Source organism: Panthera tigris, chromosome B4 (assembly GCF_018350195.1).
Source record: "Panthera tigris isolate Pti1 chromosome B4, P.tigris_Pti1_mat1.1, whole genome shotgun sequence".
Lineage (NCBI taxonomy): Eukaryota > Metazoa > Chordata > Mammalia > Carnivora > Felidae > Panthera > Panthera tigris.
The window spans coordinates 137,837,084-137,856,716 of record NC_056666.1 but is presented as its reverse complement, the minus strand read 5'-3'; the positions used below and the strand labels follow the sequence as shown (position 1 = coordinate 137,856,716).

At 52.5% G+C, this 19,633-nt stretch overlaps 1 protein-coding gene across 3 annotated transcripts in view; it reads right to left on the bottom strand.

The window, feature by feature from the left end:
* TBC1D22A (TBC1 domain family member 22A) overlaps positions 1-19,633 on the bottom strand; it is a 320,332-nt gene that overhangs the window by 120,163 nt on the left and 180,536 nt on the right. For all 3 annotated transcript variants that reach the window (XM_042993557.1, XM_042993558.1, XM_042993559.1), the window contains one exon: positions 19,136-19,245. In XM_042993557.1, the coding sequence (XP_042849491.1) occupies positions 19,136-19,245 (110 nt within the window). The remainder of the gene's footprint in view (positions 1-19,135; positions 19,246-19,633) is intronic.

The window sequence follows — 19,633 nt, the reverse complement described above, 5'->3', positions numbered from 1 at the left end:
CCCTCGGGTGCCTGGCATGACCGTCTCCAAGATCTGGTGACAGGCCTGTGTGTCCTGCTAAACCCTGAGCTCTGGAGAAGCGAGGCCTGTCAGGGACTCCCGTTTAATGGGCAGGACTCCTGGGCCTGAAGGAGCCGTGCACGTCCCGACGCAGCAACACCCATTAAGGACAGAGCGTAACAGGGAAAAGAAATTTGGGGCTTGGACTTGAGCTTTTGCAAGGGGTAGCCTTCGAGACTTCATTTCTCCCTGGAAACTGGATAACAGAAGGAGATTTATATTCAAATTTGGAGCGCACTGCCTGGTTGGAAGTCTATAGGCTGTCATCCGACTGCCCAGCAGAACTTCTGATGAGCCGGGGCCAACAGCAGACCTGGGTATGGTTCAGGATGAGGAAGAAACTGCAGAGTGACTCTGACGCCTTGCGGATCATTTCATTAACGCTCAGTTCTGGCAAATTCCAGAGTCATCAAGGGCACATTCCAACACCCTCCCCCAGGGGCCCCAGGAGAACAGTCGAAGGTGCAGGAGCTTCACTTCGAGCTGGCGCGTCCTCACGGGCAGGGCCGTGGACTTCCTCCCCTCCTCCGGGGAATTCAGCCGCAGCCACTCCTGCACGGTCTCTATCCCCAGAACACTCACTGCAAAGAGGCAACTTCTCAACTGCTAAGCCCGGCGGCCAAGCCCAGCAGAATAGACAGGCTGTGGGCTCAGCCCTCCTTCCACCGCTCAGAGCCAGCTAATCCCCCAGGAAGGCTGCTCCCCAGGAAAGCTCTCCACTCGGCGCCCCAGGGTGGCTCTACCGCGTGGGCGGTCGGCTCCGACGGGGTGGGTAAGCCTGAGTAAGCCTGGGATTCAGTCGGCCAGTTTATTTGGCTCTCACACTGAGATAGGATTTCAAGATTCTCATTTAGAAGAAATAAAAGGTATTCCTCAGTCTCCATCTGCCACTATTTTGTTTTATTTCTCAATTTGTTCAAAACCCAGGTAGGGAAGATAGGTTTTCTTGGAAATCCAAACAACGTGAAAAGAAGAACGGCTGAGAGCCTTTAAAATTTAAAAAAAAAAAAAAAAAAAAAAAAAATCTGTATTTTAAAAGGACCAGAAAAGACTGATGGGGCAGGGGCTTGGCATTCTGGATCTGAGTCACAGGCAGAGAAGACCGGCCTTCAGACAGGCTCTGACCCTGATGACAAGATGGAGCTCAGAGGGCAGCACCCAGCGAGGAGACCACATCGGTCAGCGGAGGGGGCCCAGGCTGTGGATGGCCCCACTCAGCAGCCAGGCAGCCTTTGAAGGCTTGTCCAGGTGTACGGGGAGAGGAATATTCTGCGACCCTAGTAACAGCCCCTCTGGGAGGCACGTGGCACTCATGCCCTCCCGGGGGGGTGCCCGCGGCCCAAGACCCCACAGGAAAAGAGCCTCTGATCAGACCCCGGGTTCTGCCTGCTCAAGGCCAGGACACCACCCCCAGCACCCGGTCCAAACACACACCTGCACACGCACTTTGTGCAGAACACATCTGCTAAGTGACGCGGTGAACGGGCACACGAGATGCTACACATTGATAGAAACGTGAACAGTAATAATATCACTCCCTTCACAAAAAGCAAACATTCATACCCTTCCAAACTGAGATCTGATTCTATGTCTTTCAAAAAGAATACAATACACAAAACTTACTGGCGGGAGGAAGAAAGGTCTGAGGAATACAGTGACCTCTTGGGGAATGTTTACAGGGGGAAAAGTCTGCGTTCGCAAGAAACCATCAAAGCAGGCGCACACGGGGGGGCCTCGCATCTGCTGCTACCTTCCACCTCACACTCTGGCAATAACAAATAGCACTTCCTGTGCTCTTCAGGAGAAAAGGAGAATAGCATGTTTTGAAGGAGCACTTCAGAGAAGAGCTGAAAATTAAATTCACAGGGGCTCAGCTGGAAGGACCAACAGCACCCACCTACTGAGGCACGCAGCTCCAGGGGCGCTAGGAACCCCGCCTGCACCTGACAGGGGCTGTGCCCTGGACCAGCCCCGCCTCCTGGCCTGCCTCCAGGCCCGCCTCCTGAGCCCCGCCTCCAGAACCCCACCTCCTGGCCGCCTCCAGAGCCCCGCCTCCTGGCCCGCCTCCAGAGCCCCGCCTCCAGAGCCCCGCCTCCAGAGTCCCTCCTCCTGGTCCGCCTCCAGAGCCCCGCCTCCAGAGTCCCGCCTCCTGGTCCGCCTCCAGAACCCCGCCTCCTGGCCCGCCTCCAGAGCCCCGCCTCCAGAGCCCCGCCTCCTGGTCCGCCTCCCAGAACTTGGCTTCCCTCTTACTCTGAAACCATGTCACCCTCCTCACCCCCCTGGACCTGCCCCCAAACAACTCGGCAAGCCCTTTCCCCAAACACCCGCCTGAAAGACTTCTGTGACCTTCACCTCTTACTGGCGCCCCCAGGCCATCTGACACAGCCTCGGACAAAGTGTCCCTCGGGGGCCCTGGCAGCACACAGGTGAGACAGCAAATGTGGCAGCCACAGCCACGCTCGGCGCTCGCCCATCGGGACGTCACCCCGGTTACCGCAAGGACGCAGCATCCGATACACGGCCCCACGGTGTCGGACTGTAGGCGCCTTCATTGCCCCAGGAACCACTCACTGCATCCTGCCGTGGGCCAGGCGACACGCCGAGTCCCGGCACAGATGGGACTGCCGTCCTCAGACAGGCTTGTGTGCAAGGCCAGCCCTCCCTCCCTCGGCTGGTGCCTGAGTGTTTCGGGAGTGTTCCCATCATTCCCTAACAAGGAAGAAACGCCCAGGGTGCCTCAACTGACAGTGTAGCTTATGCTGAACTGCGTTCCTTCCAGAGTCTGGAATTCTGAAAAATGCCAGGCAGAGGGTGTGCAGGTGACGAGCTCTCAAGAGAAGCCGGCAAGGAGTCTCTGACAAGCTCCCTGGAGGACATTTCACACCTGCCGCCAGGACTCGCCGCCGGGGGCGTTAACCTCCACCAGGGCAGGCCACGAGGAAGCTTACCCCTGTTGCCTCCATGCCCCCCCCCACCCCCCGCTTGGCTGGCTCTGCTCTACATGCTGGCCCTGGAAGGAAGCCGGGCCCTGAGTCCTATGTACTGAGTCCCGGGAGGCAGTGAACCTCCGGGTGGTCTTCGGGGAGACACAGTCGGGGAGAAAAACAGGGCCCTTCTGTTCACAGAGAGAGAAGAGTCAAGCAAATGATCGTCACAGAGGCCATGCGAGCGCATGTGACGGGCTCACTGTGATCCGGGAAGTCCCTCCTGCCATCACAGCGCAGAACAGGGAGCCTCTCCTGGGGGCCAGGCGGACGGTGAGGCCTGAGCAGAGATGCAGAAAGAAGGGAGCAGGGTGCAGGACGGCCCTGGCAGCAGCCGAGAGCAGGGCACCCTCCCAGGAGGGGACCAAGGAGTCCTCATTATATGACAGCCAGTACAGCTGGAGGGGCAGAGGGGAGGCTGTGGTGAGGCAGGAGACGACCATTCCGAGGCTGGGAGACCACGTGGGAGCAGAGCTGTGGAACGAAGGCAGGGACCCAGACATGGGGAGGACCGCGGTTACCAGATCCGCATTCTGGAAGATGCCTGTGGCTGCGAGGGGCAGAGCGGACGCGGGGGTGTCGGGTGTGAGACCACCGCCCTGATCCAGGCCAAAGGACGACCAGGGCCCCTCACTGGACGCAGGCCCCCCGAAGTATCCAAACTGCTTTCAACGACCCGCACGCCTGGTTGGGTTTTTGAACTTGAACGTGGGGCTTTTCATTTATTGCTCTGCGCTCGCTCACTTGATTGGTTCTCGGGTGGCATTCCAGGCAGCTGCACTCATTCTGAATCTTGATTATGTCATCTATCACATTAGCTGTCCCTGCAAGCTTAGAGGCGCTGCTGAAACTTACACCCTCCGTGTCCTCATTACACACTCCGAGAAGAGGGGGGGAAGGACGAGGGCAAGGACGGAGCACCACGGGAGACCACACTCAGGTGGAGGGGCGTCGTCCAGTATGTGAGGCCAACTCCCCCCTTGGTTCCTGCGACCTTAATTCCTCTGGTCTCCGGTTTTCTCATCTACAAATGAGAGAGGAAGGGCCCCTTCACAAGGCGCTGGGGATGTTAAATGAGTCATCACTGTACCTCAAGAACCTGGACCCACCCTTCCACGGTGACACCGGTCACAGGACGGTGGTGAAGATGTGGCTCCCTCCCACAGCCCAGACACGGCGGCCAGTGCTCCCACTGCCAGCCACTCCGAAAACGGGGAAGATGGTAAATGCCCGCCTTCAGCCACTGGCTGGCATTCTGCCAAAACCACGGTGCCATTAAAAAGGGCAGCGGTCGTCAAGGGTCTGAGAGGAAGAGAGGGTGAAGGGCTGGAGCACAGGGGATTTTTAAGGCACAGAAACCACTCTATGTGATATTGTAATGGTGGGCACGTGCCATTAGACATTCATCCAAACCCACAGAATGTCCACCACCAAGAGAGAACCCTGACGTAAACTCTGGACTTTAGCTAATAATGATAAACCAGCACTGGCTTATCAGCTGTACCAAGTACATCACCCTAATGCAAGACGTTAATACTAGGAGAAGCCGTGTCTGTCAGGAGGTGGTGAGTGCACAGGAACGGTACTTTCTGCTCGGTATTTCTGTACACCTGAAACTGCTCTAAAACATAAAGTCCGTTAACTTTTTTTTAAGTCTACTAATTTTTAAAAGTGCTCAATTCATCCAGAAGAAGGTAGAAAAAAGGAGGAAGTAAGAAAAATGAATACAAAATAAAGAGCAGAATAGCAGCCTACACACCAGCCATACAGGTAATTACACTGGAAACATCCTATGAACGTATGAAAACACACTTAAAAAGAGGAAGCAAATCCAACTGTAAGTAATGAACAAGAAATGCACTCTAACCAAGAAGATGCCGGTAGATCACAAGCAAAGGGGTAAGAAAGACGCACCAAGACTAAGACGAAGGATGGCAGAATGGCTGTATTAATATCAGAGGGACTGGGCTCCAGCACAGGGAGCACAACCAGAAACAATGAGGAGAATTTCATATCAATAAACAAAAATAGGGGCACCTGCGTGGCTCAGTCAGTTAAGTGTCTGACTTCAGCTCAGGTCATGATCTCACGGTTCATGAGTTCAAGTCCTGCATCAGGCTCTCTGCTGTCAGCGTGGAGCCCGCTTGGGATCCTCTGTCCCCCCGTCTGCCCCACCCCGACCCGTGCATGCGTGCATACGCGTGCACTCTCTCTCTCAAAGATAAATAAAAACATTTTTTAAAAAATAATAAACAGGGTGCCTGGTGGTTCATTTCATTAAGCATCCGACATCAGCCTAGGTCATGATCTCGCTGTTCCCGAGATTGAGCCCCACATCGTGTTCTGTGCTGAGAGTTCAGAGCCTGGAGCCTGTTTCAGATTCTGTCTCTCTCTCTCTCTCTCTCTCTCTCTCTCTCTCTCTAGTTCAGAGCCTGGAGCCTGTTTCAGATTCTGTCTCTCTCTCTCTCTCTCTCTCTCTGCCATTCACCCACTCACACTCTGTCTCTCTCTCTCAAAAATAAATAAACATTTAAAAAAAAGGTTAAGCAATAAACAAAAATAATAAATACAAATTCATCAAGAAAACCTAAAGCCTAATCCTACATGTGCGTATCTAATAAATGACATTCAAATAATGTGAAGCAAAACTGAAAAAACTAAAGAAGAGACAAATCAATCGTTGTAGTTGGAAATTTCAAAAGTCTTCACTCAGTAGTGGATAGGAAAAGTAAACAGAAAATCAGTAAAAGCAGAGAAGACTAGACTATCAACCAACCTGACCCAACTGACATTTACGGAAACTCCCCCCAACAAAGCACAGCACAAGTTCTTTCCAAGGGCACATGAAACGTTAACCAAGGCATACCATGTGGCAGATCCCAAAACAAGTAGCAGTAAAGTTAATTATCAACGCTAGGAATGAAAGATAGCACCATAATTCCCCTAGACATTAAAAGAATTAAGAAGTATAGGGGCACCTGGGTGGCTCAGTCAGTTGGGCATCCGATGTCGGCATGTCCGACGTCGGCTCAGGTCATAATCTCACATCATGACCCCAATGTGAGTTTGAGCCCCACGTCGGACTCTGTGCTGACAGTTCAGAGCCTGGAGCCTGCTTCGGATTCTGTGTCTCCCTCTCTGTGCCCCTCCCCTGCTTGTGCTCTGTCTCTCTCTCTCTCTCAAAAATAAAAACATGTTTAAAAAATTAAAAAAAAAAGAATTAAGGACAATTTCTTTAAAATGACCACATTCCTTAAAAGACACAAATTTTCAAAATTGACAAGAAAATAACTAGAAAATCTTGAGCCCTACCTAAAGCAGAAATTGAATTTATAGTCAAAACTTGCCCACAAAGAAAGTTCCAGGCCAAGATGGCTTCACTGTTGAATTCTATAAAATATTTAAAAGAGAAATAATAGCAAACTTACACAAACTCTTTCAGAAATGATAGAAACACTTCATGAGGCCACCATTTCCCTAATGCTAAAAAAGAAAAAGATGGGGAGCCTGGGTGTCTCAGTAGGTCACGACGTGTAGTTCGTGAGTTCGAGCCCCACGTGGGCTCACTGCTGTCAAGCGCAAAAGCCTGCTTCGGATCCTCTGTCTCCCCTCTCTTTCCGCCCTCCCCCCACTCATGCTCTCTCTCTGTCTCTCCCTCTGTCTCTCTTTCTCTCTCAAAAATAAATAAAACATTTAAGGGGCTCCTGGGTGGCTCAGTCGGTTGAGCGACTGACTTCGACTCAGGTCATGATCTTGCAGTTGTGGGTTCAAGCCCGCATTGGGGTCTATGTTGACAGCTAGGAGCCTGGAGCCTGGAGCCTGCTTTGGATTCTGTGTCTCCCTCTCTCTCTGCCCCTCCCCAACTTGTGCTCTCTCTCTCGCTCACTCTCTCTCTCTCTCAAAAATAAACATTAAAAAAGTTTTTTAAATACATAAATAAAACATTTTTTAAAAATAAAATTTATTTTTAAATAAGACATTTAAAAAAATTAAAGGAAAAAAAGGAGGGGGTGCCCAGGTGACTCAGTCGGTAAGTGTCCAACTTCAGCTCGGGTCACGACCTCACGGTTCGTGGACTCAAGCCCCGCGTCGGGCTTTGTGCTGACAGCTCGGACGGAGCCTGGAGCCCACTTTGGAATCTGTGTCTCCCTCTCTCTCTGACCCTCCCCTGCTCACACTCTGTCTCTCTCTCTCAAAAATAAATAAACATTAAAAAATTTTTAATTAAAAAATAAAATTTAATTAGAAAAAAGAAAAAGACATTAGAAGGGAAGAAAGTACAAAACGATATTGTGAAAAGGGATGTGAAAATCTTTAAATATATATTACCAAAGAAGATCCAGAGACATAGAGAAAAGCTAATATGACAAAGGGGGGTTTGTCTCAGGAACACAGGTCGGCTTAATAATTAAAAAATAATTAGGGCCCTTTACGACATTAACAGAATAAACAAAAAAATTACATGATCATCTCAACAGAAGAAAAAGCACTTGACAAAATACCAATTCATAATTTAAAAGACTCAGCAGAGCAAACTATAATCTGTTGTCCTCATCTTCTTCTATCAGATTTTAAGAATTCTGTCCTCAACCTCTTATTCCATTATTTACCAGTATTCCTCAAATAAACCAGGGTGCTTATTAAAAATATAGACTCCTTGTCTGTGGAATTTGCACTGTCAGCAACCACCCAAAAAAGGGCATCCACAAAAAGCCAACAGCTACCATCAGACTTAATGCTGAGAGCCTGAATGTTTCACCCTCCCCACCAGTATCTGGGAGGACGTAAAAAAGTTTGCTCTCATCACTTGAGGACCTTGACAATGCAATAAGGCAAGAAAGGGAAAAAAAAAAGCCATGTATATTATATAGAAAGAAGTAAAACTCTCTTTATTTGCAGATGACATGGTTGTGAACAGAGAAACTCCTAAGGCATCTACCAAAAAAGCTCCTAGAATGACTAAGTGAATTTAGCAAGATCACCAGAAAGGTGTGGCACATTACATTTTCCAAAAGTGACCACGACAGTGTCTCCTATCCCACATGCTCTTTTATTATGTGATCATGCCACTCCTGTATCAAGCCTCCCCCTCTCCCCCCTGCCAAGCCCAGGTACCAGATACTCACACATAAATGGGTGAGACTTTGGGTGATTCCAGCCCCTAGGCATCAACTTGTGCCGACTTTCAAGTCTTCCCACCCGAGACTCCAGACACTGTGGCACATGGGTAAGCACTACATGCCATGCCCTAACTGAAATCCTGACCAAAAGCATCTTGTGGGCAAAATAAATTAGTTCCTTTAAGTCAAGAAATTTGGAGCAACTTGTTACGCAACAATACTAGCTAGAAAAGGATGTCAGGTTACAAAACCAATTGTATTTGTTTATAATAGCAGCAAAAACTGAAAAACAAAATTGACAAACAAAGCTATACCACTGAAAGTAGCATCAAAAAAAAAAAAAAAAAACCCAACCTATTTAGAAGCAAATTTAACAAGATACACTGAAAACCACAAAATGTTTGTGAGGATAAATTTTAACATGTCTATCTACGTTAAGAGACTCGATATAGTTAATACTATTAATTCTGGGAAAATTGACATATAGATTCAACATAATCCCATTCAAACCCCAGCTCCTATTGCTTTTTTAAGGCTTTCTTGGTAGGAAGTGGCTGCTGGTAAACCTTATATAAAAATGTAAAGGAGCAAAAATATGCGCGACAATTTATTTTAAAAAGAACAAAGTTGGAGAACTTTCTCTACTGGACTTTGAGAAAAGCTACGGTAATTAAGACAGCATGTACTGGCATAAAGATCCATTAACAGAACGGAACAGGAAGAGTGTCCAAAAATACACACACACTTACACAATCATGTGATTTGCAGAAAAAGTACCAAAGCAATCTATTTTGGGGACAAGAAAACTATTTTCAACAAATGTGCTACGTTAACTAGGAAACTAGGATACCCTACATTTTAAAAATAAACTCTGATGCCTTCCTCACACCATACAGAAAAATTAAGTCAAGTTAGATGATAAACCTTGAAGTCAAACCAAAAATTATAAAGCTTCTGGAAGAAAAACCTAGGAGAATACCCTGGCATCCTGGGAGTAGGGAAGGATTTTTAGTTAGGACACAAAGAAAACAATTACCAAAGAAGAAAAAAATGATAAATTCGACTTCGCCAAAATTACATTTTTCCGATCATGAAAAACCGTTTTCAAAAAAAAGGAGCGATCTACCACCAACCTGGGGAAAATATGTTCCCACTTCCCCCCCCCCACTCTCTATACACACACATACATATCTTTTTTAAAAAGAATTTTTTTTAAGATTTTATTTTTTTTTTTTAATTTTTTTTTTCAACGTTTTTTATTTATTTTTTGGGACAGAGAGAGACAGAGCATGAACAGGGGAGGGTCAGAGAGAGAGGGAGACACAGAATCGGAAACAGGCTCCAGGCTCCGAGCCATCAGCCCAGAGCCTGACGCGGGGCTCGAACTCACGGACTGCGAGATCGTGACCTGGCTGAAGTCGGACGCTTAACCGACTGCGCCACCCAGGCGCCCCTTAAGATTTTATTTTTAAGCAATCTCTACACCCAACGTGAGGCTTGAACCCACGACCCCATGATCAAGAGTCCCACGCTCCCCTGACGGAGCCAGCCAGGCGCCCCGTACACGCACGTAACTTCACAGAAGACCGCCATCCAGCACACGCAGAGAAGCCAGAGAAGGACGGTGCTGCTGAGAAGAGGCGCGGCCCGACCTCGCATGTACCGCTGCTGGGTGTGCGGGACAGCAGGGCCCCCTCCGGGGGTCCTAAGTACACCCCCACGGCATGACCCGCCAAGCCTACCCCTGGGCGCTGACCCAAGAGAAACGGAGCGCACGCCAAGCAGGAAGACGTGCCCACGAATGTTCACAGAAGGTGTACTCGCATCAGCCAAAGGCCGGAAGCAGCCTCGGCCTGCACCGAGAGGCGGACCGACACACAGGCCGGGATCTCTTCGAACGGGGAACCACTACTTGGTAATTAAAAGGGATGAACTATTCATTCAGGCAACAACACAGATTTTACATTTTTCAATGCTATTGTGAATTGAATTTTTTTTTTAATTTTCATTTCTAAATTGTTTGCTGCTCAATGACTCATTCTTAATGAATCTTCTGCTGCAGCCCAGTAACCAACACAGTCTTCTCTGTTTAATAACCCTTTCCAGAATGTTGCCAAGAATTCTCAATTTTATCGGCGAGGGCTCTAAAATCCCATCTCTCAAGATTCTCCCCCACACGGAGCATGATTCATCTAGTGTTGGAGACAGGAACACGTCTACGTGGACCAGGGCCGCCTTCTTCATTCCTCCCTCCACGGGGCTGGGCACGAGGCCCGCCTCTCCGTCCTTCCGCATGACGGCCCTGCCGCTCCTTCCGGGAGAAGATGGAACCAAATCAGGGCCAAGTGGACCGCCTTCCCCTCGGCCACCTTTCCAGGCACCAGACCAGCCCCTCGCTTCTGGGGTTTCCATTGAGCTTAGCTGGGAAAGAACAATGTCCCCAGACCTCTGGCCACCCCGGGCTCTGGCTGTCGAAGCTCATTTCTAAGGATCCTGGGCCACCTTCCAAGCCGGTCGTGGGCCCCTCTCCTTCTTGGAGCATGAAGCTCTCCAAGGGCTCCCCGTACCCGCTCTGTTTTCCCGTGATACGTCTGTCCCTTTTCTCCTCGCTGGTGTTCCCGCCAACAGCTGGCGCACAATGGCTGCATCTGAGGGACAGAATGCGCCGCAGCCCCTGGGGCCGTCACTTTCCCTGACAGGCTTCCCCCGCCTTCTCTCCGACAAGTTCCAGGATAATGCGGTCCCTCTCCCCAGCATCCCCATCACTCCCCCGTGCCACCAACCAGTTCTCAGAATTGAATGATTCTTCCCCAAGGATATGAAATGTAAATGACTAATTATAAAAGGCAACAGTTCCTTTCTACTCAAAAAAGCTGTCCTGTTAAGTAATGAATCCAAGAGTAATAGTGTGACTCCAGGGGAGGCAAACAGGGAAGCCGTAATTCAACAAGCAATAGCTCCCGACAGCCCGGTACTGGTGCTGTTAGTGAGATGGGAACACGGCGGGGGGGGGGGGGGGGGGGGGGGGGGGGGGCGCGCCCGGGTGGCTCAGTCCATTAAGCATCTGACTTCGGCTCAGGTCATGATCTCACAGTTTGCAGGTTCAAGCTCTGCATCAGACTCACTGCTGTCCACACAGAGCCCGCTTTGGATCCTCTGTTCCCATCTCTCTCTGCCCCTGCCCTGCTTGCACACACGCTCTCTCTCTCAAAAATAAATAAAACATTTTTTTTAAAAACTTAAAAAAAAAAAAAAAAGACACACGGGTAAAAGCACAAGGAGAATCCCCCCAAAAGGCGGGAAGGCCTCCCTGGCCGCGTTGCCCCGCCAGCAGCTTCCGCCAGCAGACAGCCACGTCCGGAACCGGCCCCTGGGCACGGACACCGCATCGTGCCGGAAGGCAGTCCCCCGTACAGAGGTTGCCCATCGGCCCAGAGGGGCTCAGACGGACTCCTATGAGCCACACCAAAAACGCCTCCCCCACGCCTGGCCACCGATCTCAAAGACCGCTGGAAACACACTCAGGGGAGCCACTGTAAGGAATAATGGCCCACCAGACTATTTTCGAAAAGCAGATCTCCCTGGCCGGCCGCCTCACGCGCCCGGAGAACAAGGCCCACCAAGAGCAACAACGCAGAAAGGGGCAGAAAGAAGCCCGGCTGTGGAAGAAGAGAAACTGAGGAGGAGAATGAAATGGAGCGTTTCCTTAAATAGAACATCTGATCTCGAAAAGGCGTTTACAATCACAGCCACTGCACGACTGAGGAAGGACCCCGCGGCGACAGTCCCAGCGCTGAGGACAGTCACCACTGAAGCCAAGAAGATACAGAAGAGGCACGCGGTGGCACCCCCGTCTGCGCCCCGCCTGCCCGGGCCACCCTCCCGCGCTGTGGAAACGTCCCACGGCACGCTCCACCGGGCGGATCCGAGCCACCCGCTTCACCAGCAGACAGAGGATTTCCTCATAACTGCATCCGCTTCTCGAGACAAAACCATCAATCAGAGTAACCAGCGGGTCACACGAGCCGAAGACATCTGCCCAGATGTGCCGACTGTAAACCCAGCCTTCTTTCCACGTCGCATCTCTTAATGGGGTAACTGTGAAGGTTCCTCCCCGGGCAGGACTGTTCGTGCCCTGCCTGACGGTTAGTACCCTGATACCTGCCCTCCAACTGCCAGTGGCACCCCCCCGTCACAGCAACCCCCGAAACACCCAGATACTCCCCAGCGACCCCAAGGAGGCAGCGTGGAACCCCACCGCCCCCACCCCACTGACGGTGCTCACAGGGAAGAGGCCTGCAGCGGAAGAGGCCTGCAGAGCCTGCCCGGCGCTCTCCCCTGGCCCAGCCCTCCCTGCCCGTCCCACCGCCACCTGGCCCAACACACCGTCCCTGAGGGTGTTTCTCTTCTCCCAGCACCAATGCCCCGCAATAAAAACAACATCCTCTCGGGGCGCCTGGGGTGCTCAGTCGGTTGGGCGTCCGACTTCGGCTCAGGTCACGATCTCACAGTTTGTGGTTCGAGCCCCGCGTCGGGCTCTGTGCCGACAGCTCGGAGCCCGGAGCCTGCTTCACACTCTGTGTCTCCCTCTCTCTCCGCCCCTCCCCTGTTCACACTATCAAAAATAAATAAGCATTTAAAACAAACAAACGAAAAAACGTGCTCTCAACAAAACCTAGTGGAAGACGCCAACCGTCAGAAACGGGTGAGCAGGAAATGACCTGGGACGACCAAATGATGGGCCTTTCTCAGAGCTGCCAAAGCCGACCCAGCTGCCCAGCCGTGGACTCGGGCCCGCTCTCCTGTTCCCCAGGGAGTCCGATGAGTCCACTCCCAGCAGGAGCGCCTATCTCCCCACCCGGTGCTCCGTGGTAACAGCCAGCTGGCCATTTTTCTCACGTGCCACGCCTGCTGTAAGAACGCGAGCTCGCTGTGCGTGGAGGTATGATCTTCCACACGTGGCCAGTAGCTCAACCCATTAAGTCTGTGGCGCAAATATGCCGTGATCTTTCAAATTCTCGTCCGCTTGACCTGCCAGTCACTGAGGGGCAGGAAACCTGGCGCCAGGCTGCGAGGGTCTGAAGCCCAACTCTGCAACTTACCAGTCCCACCGTGAGAGACATTCAGAGACACGCTGCAGGGAAACTGAGGTAACGAACAGTTAAATGCAAACAACTCAGACAGCGTCTGACACGGGCAGCGTCTTCTAGCGCTCCTTACACATTTCCGCCTCTCCTCTTCCCCGCCGGCCCTCCACGCACATACTCACAAGATACAGTTACATACACGCACGCGCAAAATGTCGTCAAAGCGGACGTTCAGGATCGCGTCTTCCCCGGTACATGTATCCGCTTATCCCTCGGCAGTGATGCTCTTTATCCCAAATAATGCTTCCCACCTTAAAATCTATTTCATCTAATAGCTGCATAAGAGCTACGCCACTGCCTGGCTGGCTATTATCCTGGTTAGTGCTGACCTGTGGTGTTTCTCCCAACCCCTTCCTTGCTGCCGTCGTGTAATCCTAGGTTTCAGGTGAGGGTCTCATAAGTGGCATGGAGCTGGATCCCGCTCGTAAATCCAAGCTGGCCTCAGAGCTACTCTCCTCCAGGACACCAAACACGCCCCGCCTCATTGTGGCCTCTGCTGTTCCGGATGCGGCCTGTTTCCCATCGAACCGTCCGCCCAAGCGAATCACCTGTCCGTCGCCGGCTGATCCTGTAATGTCTTCTCTGACCTCCCGTGTTTAGCGGCTTCACTCGTTTCTCCAGGTGCGGTACCTTAATTCCTCCAGCTGGAAAGTTCCCGGCTACCACCAGCCACCCGAGGAGGCTCCCGCAGCGTGTTTTCCCATTCCTGAACTATTGTTCCTTCTCTCGTGCCCAAACCTCTCCTCCAAATCCGTGCCCTCTCTCAGTACTGCCCCCCACCCCAGCACCTTGTCATTCTATTAACGAATCCTCTCTTCTGCTGTATCTACGGAATTTTGAACATTAACCACGGCAAGTTCGGTTGCTGGAAGTTCTGCTGGGCTCTTTTTTAAAATCTGTTTCTTCGGAGCCTTATTCCTCACGTGCATTGTTTGAAAGCTCCACGTGTTTCGGTTCTGTTCCCATGGCTGTTGTCGACGTCAGGTCCCTGGGGTACATCCCTCCTCCGAATCACGGTGCCAGCTGTGTGTGTGCGGCACACGCCTTCTGGGTCTCGTGCTTTCTCTATCGTGAGCTGGTCTTCAGGGGGCTTTTCTGCGGGAAAACCACAGGGCGGGGCGGCCCCTCGGGCAGCGTTTCTCCAGGGCGGCCAGCCAAGTGTCGTGGTCCCGGAGACCCTTTCAAGTGGTCTCTGGGATCAAAGCTGCGTTCCTAATAACAGCAATTATTATTGCTGTTAATAATAATTAACAGCTCTCGGTGAAAAAGATAAATACAAGGCAATTTCATTTAAGGATGTCCTTGATGAAGTAGGAAAAGTTCTTAATTTTATGATCAATCGCACCAAATCTCAACCCTTGAGTAAACATCTTCTCCAAACTCCACAGGGCAAAGCGGGAAGAACCAGAAAACCAAAAGAATGGTGACTTCTTCCCCAAAAAGCACCTGGTGCAATTATGTGGGCTGTGAGCTGAATTAGATACATTTTTCAAGAAACGTCATTTTTTTTTTAACTAGCAAAAAATGACTAACAGGCAAACTGGTTATTCAAACTTGGGTTTTTGGCAGACATTTTCTCAAGAATGAACAAAGACTGTTGCTTCAACGAAAACAATCTACAGTATCTGTTGCCGATAATAATAGTTGAGCTTTTAAGCCCAAATCAGAATTTTGAAGAACTTTTATTGGCTGCTCTGTGTTCAACAGGATCTTCTCATAAGACGTCAGTAAATACAACAAGCGGGAGTTTTTGACGCCATGTGGGGGAGCGTGTCGGCGTCCAGATCTGCACACCCCAAACATCCGACCTTCTCCAAATGGCCAACGTCTGATGTCACAGAACCGCACGCGGGCAAAACATCCGCTCAGAGTGCAGGACAGGCCGATGGATTTTAACGTAACTTGGTACAAGACGTTCACCGATGTGGCTTCCGATGTCACACGGCAGTTACCTTAGGAAGCTGCCACCTGACAAGCCGCGTCACAGTGTTAAAGAGAAAACGTCCACGGTCGTCGGAAAGGACTATGAAAATTCTCCCTCCTCCAACGACCTGCCTGTGTGCGGCTGGGCTGTTTTCACACAGTCCCATCAAAAACAACACATCACAACAGACTGAGCACGGAAGCACACGTGAGAATGCCACGGTCTTCAGTCACGTTACAGAGAGTCTTACCACAAAGAAACACAGTGCCTGTCCTCCAAATAGCTATATTGTGAAAACGTTAGTTCATCATAGAGATACGTTACTTATAACAGCATGTAACGCGTTCATCGTTGTTATTTTTGGATAAACTAATAAATATTTTCAAATTATCGCCATTTGAGTTTCTAACACACTAAGGATTGTGAGAATTAACCCACGGGGGTAAAAGCTCTTTGTGCAATTCAGGACTCTTTAAGACTGAGACACGAGGGGCGCCTGGGTGGCTCAGTCGGTTGAGCGTCCGACTTCAGCTCAGGTCAGGATCTTGCAGTTAGTGAGTTCGAGCCCCGCTCTGTGCTGTGCTGACGGCTCGGAGCCTGGAGCCGGCTTCAGATTCTGTGTCTCCCTCTCTCTCTGCCCCTCCCCCGTTCATGCTCTGTCTCTCTCTCTCTCTCAAAAATGAATAGACGTAAAAAAAAATTTTAAAAAAAGACTGAGACACGAAGCTGGAGAGCTTCGACAGGAGAACCGTGTCACCTCGGTTTCTGGGCAGCACCCAGACTCCCCGCGCAGGAGAAGTTCTGTCTTACTTGCACACCGGGCCAGGGCAATAACACCTAAACTTTCAGGCGTTACCGTGTGTGATAACTCGCTTCAAGTTCACTAGCGTCCACCGGAGGTCATTACTCCTCGTTTCTGGAGGACTCCCCTCACCAAGGAGTCTAGTGAGTCTACGCATTTCAGCCGAGTTTGGCTCAACATCACCCAGCGCCTCCAGGCACATGCTGGGAGCGAGCGGCGTCTCCTTGGTCCTGGTCTGCCGTCCTCCTGGGGCCAGAGCCCCCACCCCCCACCCCCGGAACCCCTAGAATTCCGTCCTCCATCGGCAGTCCTCTGGCCGCACCCCTGGCCACCAGGAGACACATCCCACGGGGACAGCAGGTAGGCGACGGCGTGCGGCACCTGCACAGGGCGGGCGTGTGTCACGCCGTGGCCAAATGCAGAGCACAGAGTCTCAGACCGAGGCCCCAAGGGGAGCCAAACCACAGCTACGTCTCCAGAAAAATGAGCAGATGTGGCGTTTGCCCTCTAGAACTTATCCAGCACGACGGCAGTCATTTCCCCTGATTCTAGCTGGACACGGTCATACAGCAGAGTAGAAAACCACAGGCTTCAGGGCTCAAATGTGGGTCCCAACACGTGCTCCTTGATCCCTGGCAAGGGATCTCTCTGCGTGGGCTCTCTCAGGGCTGTGACATCGTTTCTGCTGTGAGGCCGAGGACCACCGAGGGCACGCTGGGCCGTCACTGCCTCACCCCTGTCCCGCTGTGACTGCCACCGATCACGGGAAGCCCAATCACTGGTGAGGGAGCTGCTGCACCGACTTGGCCCAGCGACTCTGCGTCCCTGCAGCCTCTCTGGCCTGTGGATTTCACACAACTTCCTAAAATGCAGGGAACCGAGCTGAGAGCCTGCACTTAACAAAGCCCCACGGTGTTCTCAATCCGACAACCGAGCAGTGAAGGGACGAGAAGGTGCTGGAGGAAGACGGCCCCCGCGTCTCCAGAGAGTGGCGAGGACAGGGCAGGTCCAGGAGCAAGAGAGGGAGCGGGGCAGCGGAAGCCAGTGATGCCGCAGGTCGGGTAGCGACAGAAGCTCCCAGCCCCTCAGGGTGCTCATGTCTCGGTCCGTCCTTCCTCCCGCTCCTGTCAACTCAGACCCTCGCACTCGTACGAATGAGAGAGCAGGGGCACCAGCACACACGAAACAGTCCCCCAGTCGAGCTGGCCCAACTCAGGGAATGACCCATCTCCCCAAGCCCCCTGGGGCTGGTAACCGGGCCCCTCGACACTGCCCACGGGAGGGTCGCGTGGCTCCCGTCGGCCTGCGAAGCGTGGTGAATGCACGTGCACAGGCCACCCTTGCCGAGAAGCCCCTTCATCAGACAGCAAGCCTCTGGTGAGAAATGAAAAGCCAGTGTCGCTTCCAGGGTGAACTGACTTTATTTACAAACATAAACAGGATGATCCTGCATTTAAATGGCAGAAATTCCATCCCTCAAGGTCAGAAAAGTGACATTTGAAATCGATAAAGTCTCACATTATGATTCAATCTGTTTTCGAAAGGGGACAAAAATGTCTTCAGTTTTGGGAAAAAGACCAAAACATATGAAAACATCAAACAATGTAGGGAAATGATACATCGATGCTTGGGCCAGAACACGGCAGGCGGGTTTTTCTCCGCAAGATGCAAACAAGGCTCCCGGTCCTCAACTGCAGCAGGACCCTCCCCCGCTCTGTCACTCCGCGGTCATCAAAGGTAACGGGAACCCACGCTGTCCTCTCCAGCACAATCATTCTGGCTACTTCACTCAAATTAAGCCTCGGGCCCCACTCTCGAGGCCCCCCCGTGTGGGAGCCTCACTCGGACCACCTCTAAGCCAGCAGCCGAGCTGAGGCCTCCGCAGGTACGGGCGTCGGGCACGGCGCCGCGACAACGGTCAGGAAAGCCCAGCCCGACAAGCGCACCCCACGAGTTTCTCTCTTCAGGCGGAAGTGCCCCTACTCAGCTGTGACAGAAGGGGTCCCGGCACAGCGCTCAGACGCCCGCACAGCCTCCGTCCCTGGGGCAGCCGTCTTTGGGATGAACCTAGCCCGTGGGGTCCCTCGGAAAACCTCCAGCAGCCAAACCCTGCTCCGGCCTTTCCCCCACCGCCCCCGTCACCCTCCAGGTCTCACTGCCCTCCCGAATCGGGTCCTCAGGAGCACGCGTCTCAATATCCTCACGACACCCCTTTGGGTCTACCCTGTGTCCCACACTGAGCTCCGGGGAGGCCTTAGCCTGACACTCCCGTCCCTCCCCAGGGCGGCGTGCGGCACCCAGCACAAATCACGCATCTAGGAAAGGTGTGCAGGCACACAACGCGCCTAAGACGGGCCGTGGTCCGTGTCCTCGGCCACTTCCTGCGACGCCGAGAGGCCCCAGTCCTCATTCCTGCTCTGCGTGGGGTTCTTCGCCCAAACCACTTTCCCAAAACCACCCCCAGCACGGGGAGACCCACAGCCTTTCTGGGGAAATCCCAGCCATCGGTCTGACAGACACCAAGTCCACAGAGACCCGACCGCGGGGGGCAGGCTTCTGGCAGCTTGCGCCTCCTGTGGGACCAGGCCCAGCTGCGGTTCCTGGGACGATCAGACCCCTCAGGGTCAGCTGCTCCTAGGCCCAGGGCAACAGGGGAGAGGCTGAGGCCTAAACCGTGTGCCCTGTGAAGGGCGGGCGGCCCTGAATCCAGTTCTCCGCGTGTGGACGGCGAAACGGCTCATTGAGCGTGTGGACGGCTCACCTACATTTGGTGCTGGTGCCACTGGGCGTCACGGGCAGCAGAGCAGGAAAGAGGGGAGTGTGCGGGGACCAGACTCTGCAGGCGAGGGGACAGCCCCACCCTCTAGGAGCCCTGCCGCGCCCTGCTGCTGGCACCGTCTCCAGATGCGCACGCACGGGGTCTCTCACGAGCCGTCACCCCGCAGAGGAGACACGCGCCCGGGTGTAGAAGGGGAGGCTTCCGAGGGGAGCAGCGGCCAAGCCGGGCACGGAGGCAGGTGGCAGGCCCAGGGCTCCCGGTGGCCCTGGTTTCAGACCGGAGCGGCGTCTGCCTGGGGTCCGGGCCGGCAGGGGCTCACCTGAATACCGTCCAGCAGCCTGCTCATGCACCAGTACGTGTCGGCCTCCACGTTACGCAGCACGTCGGTGGGCACGCGGGAGACGTCGGCGGCATCCACGTCCTCCTCCTCTGTGGGCCGGGAAGCATGGAAAAGACAGTTAACCCATGGGACACACGCCACAGGGCGGGGCAGGGGCAGGGGCGGGGCCGGTCTGAGACCCAAGGTCGGGCCGGGGCCCATTTGTCCGGCTCCAGCTACACGCCTCTAAGTGTTCCCCCTCATCACCTACTGGTTCTCAATTTTAACACCTAGTTAGCTGCAGGTAATTAATATTCTGAGTCTTCTCCAATTAATTAACATAATTAATATATTGTAAATTATTGCTTCTCAGGCATTTTGCATCCTAATCAGAGAGGGCCTAAAATAGATTACTTACTCCTGCCACAGATCTGAAAGTTTTCTCTTAAGATGTTTAAAATCCTGCTTCTCACACAGTCACGTACTCATTAGACAATA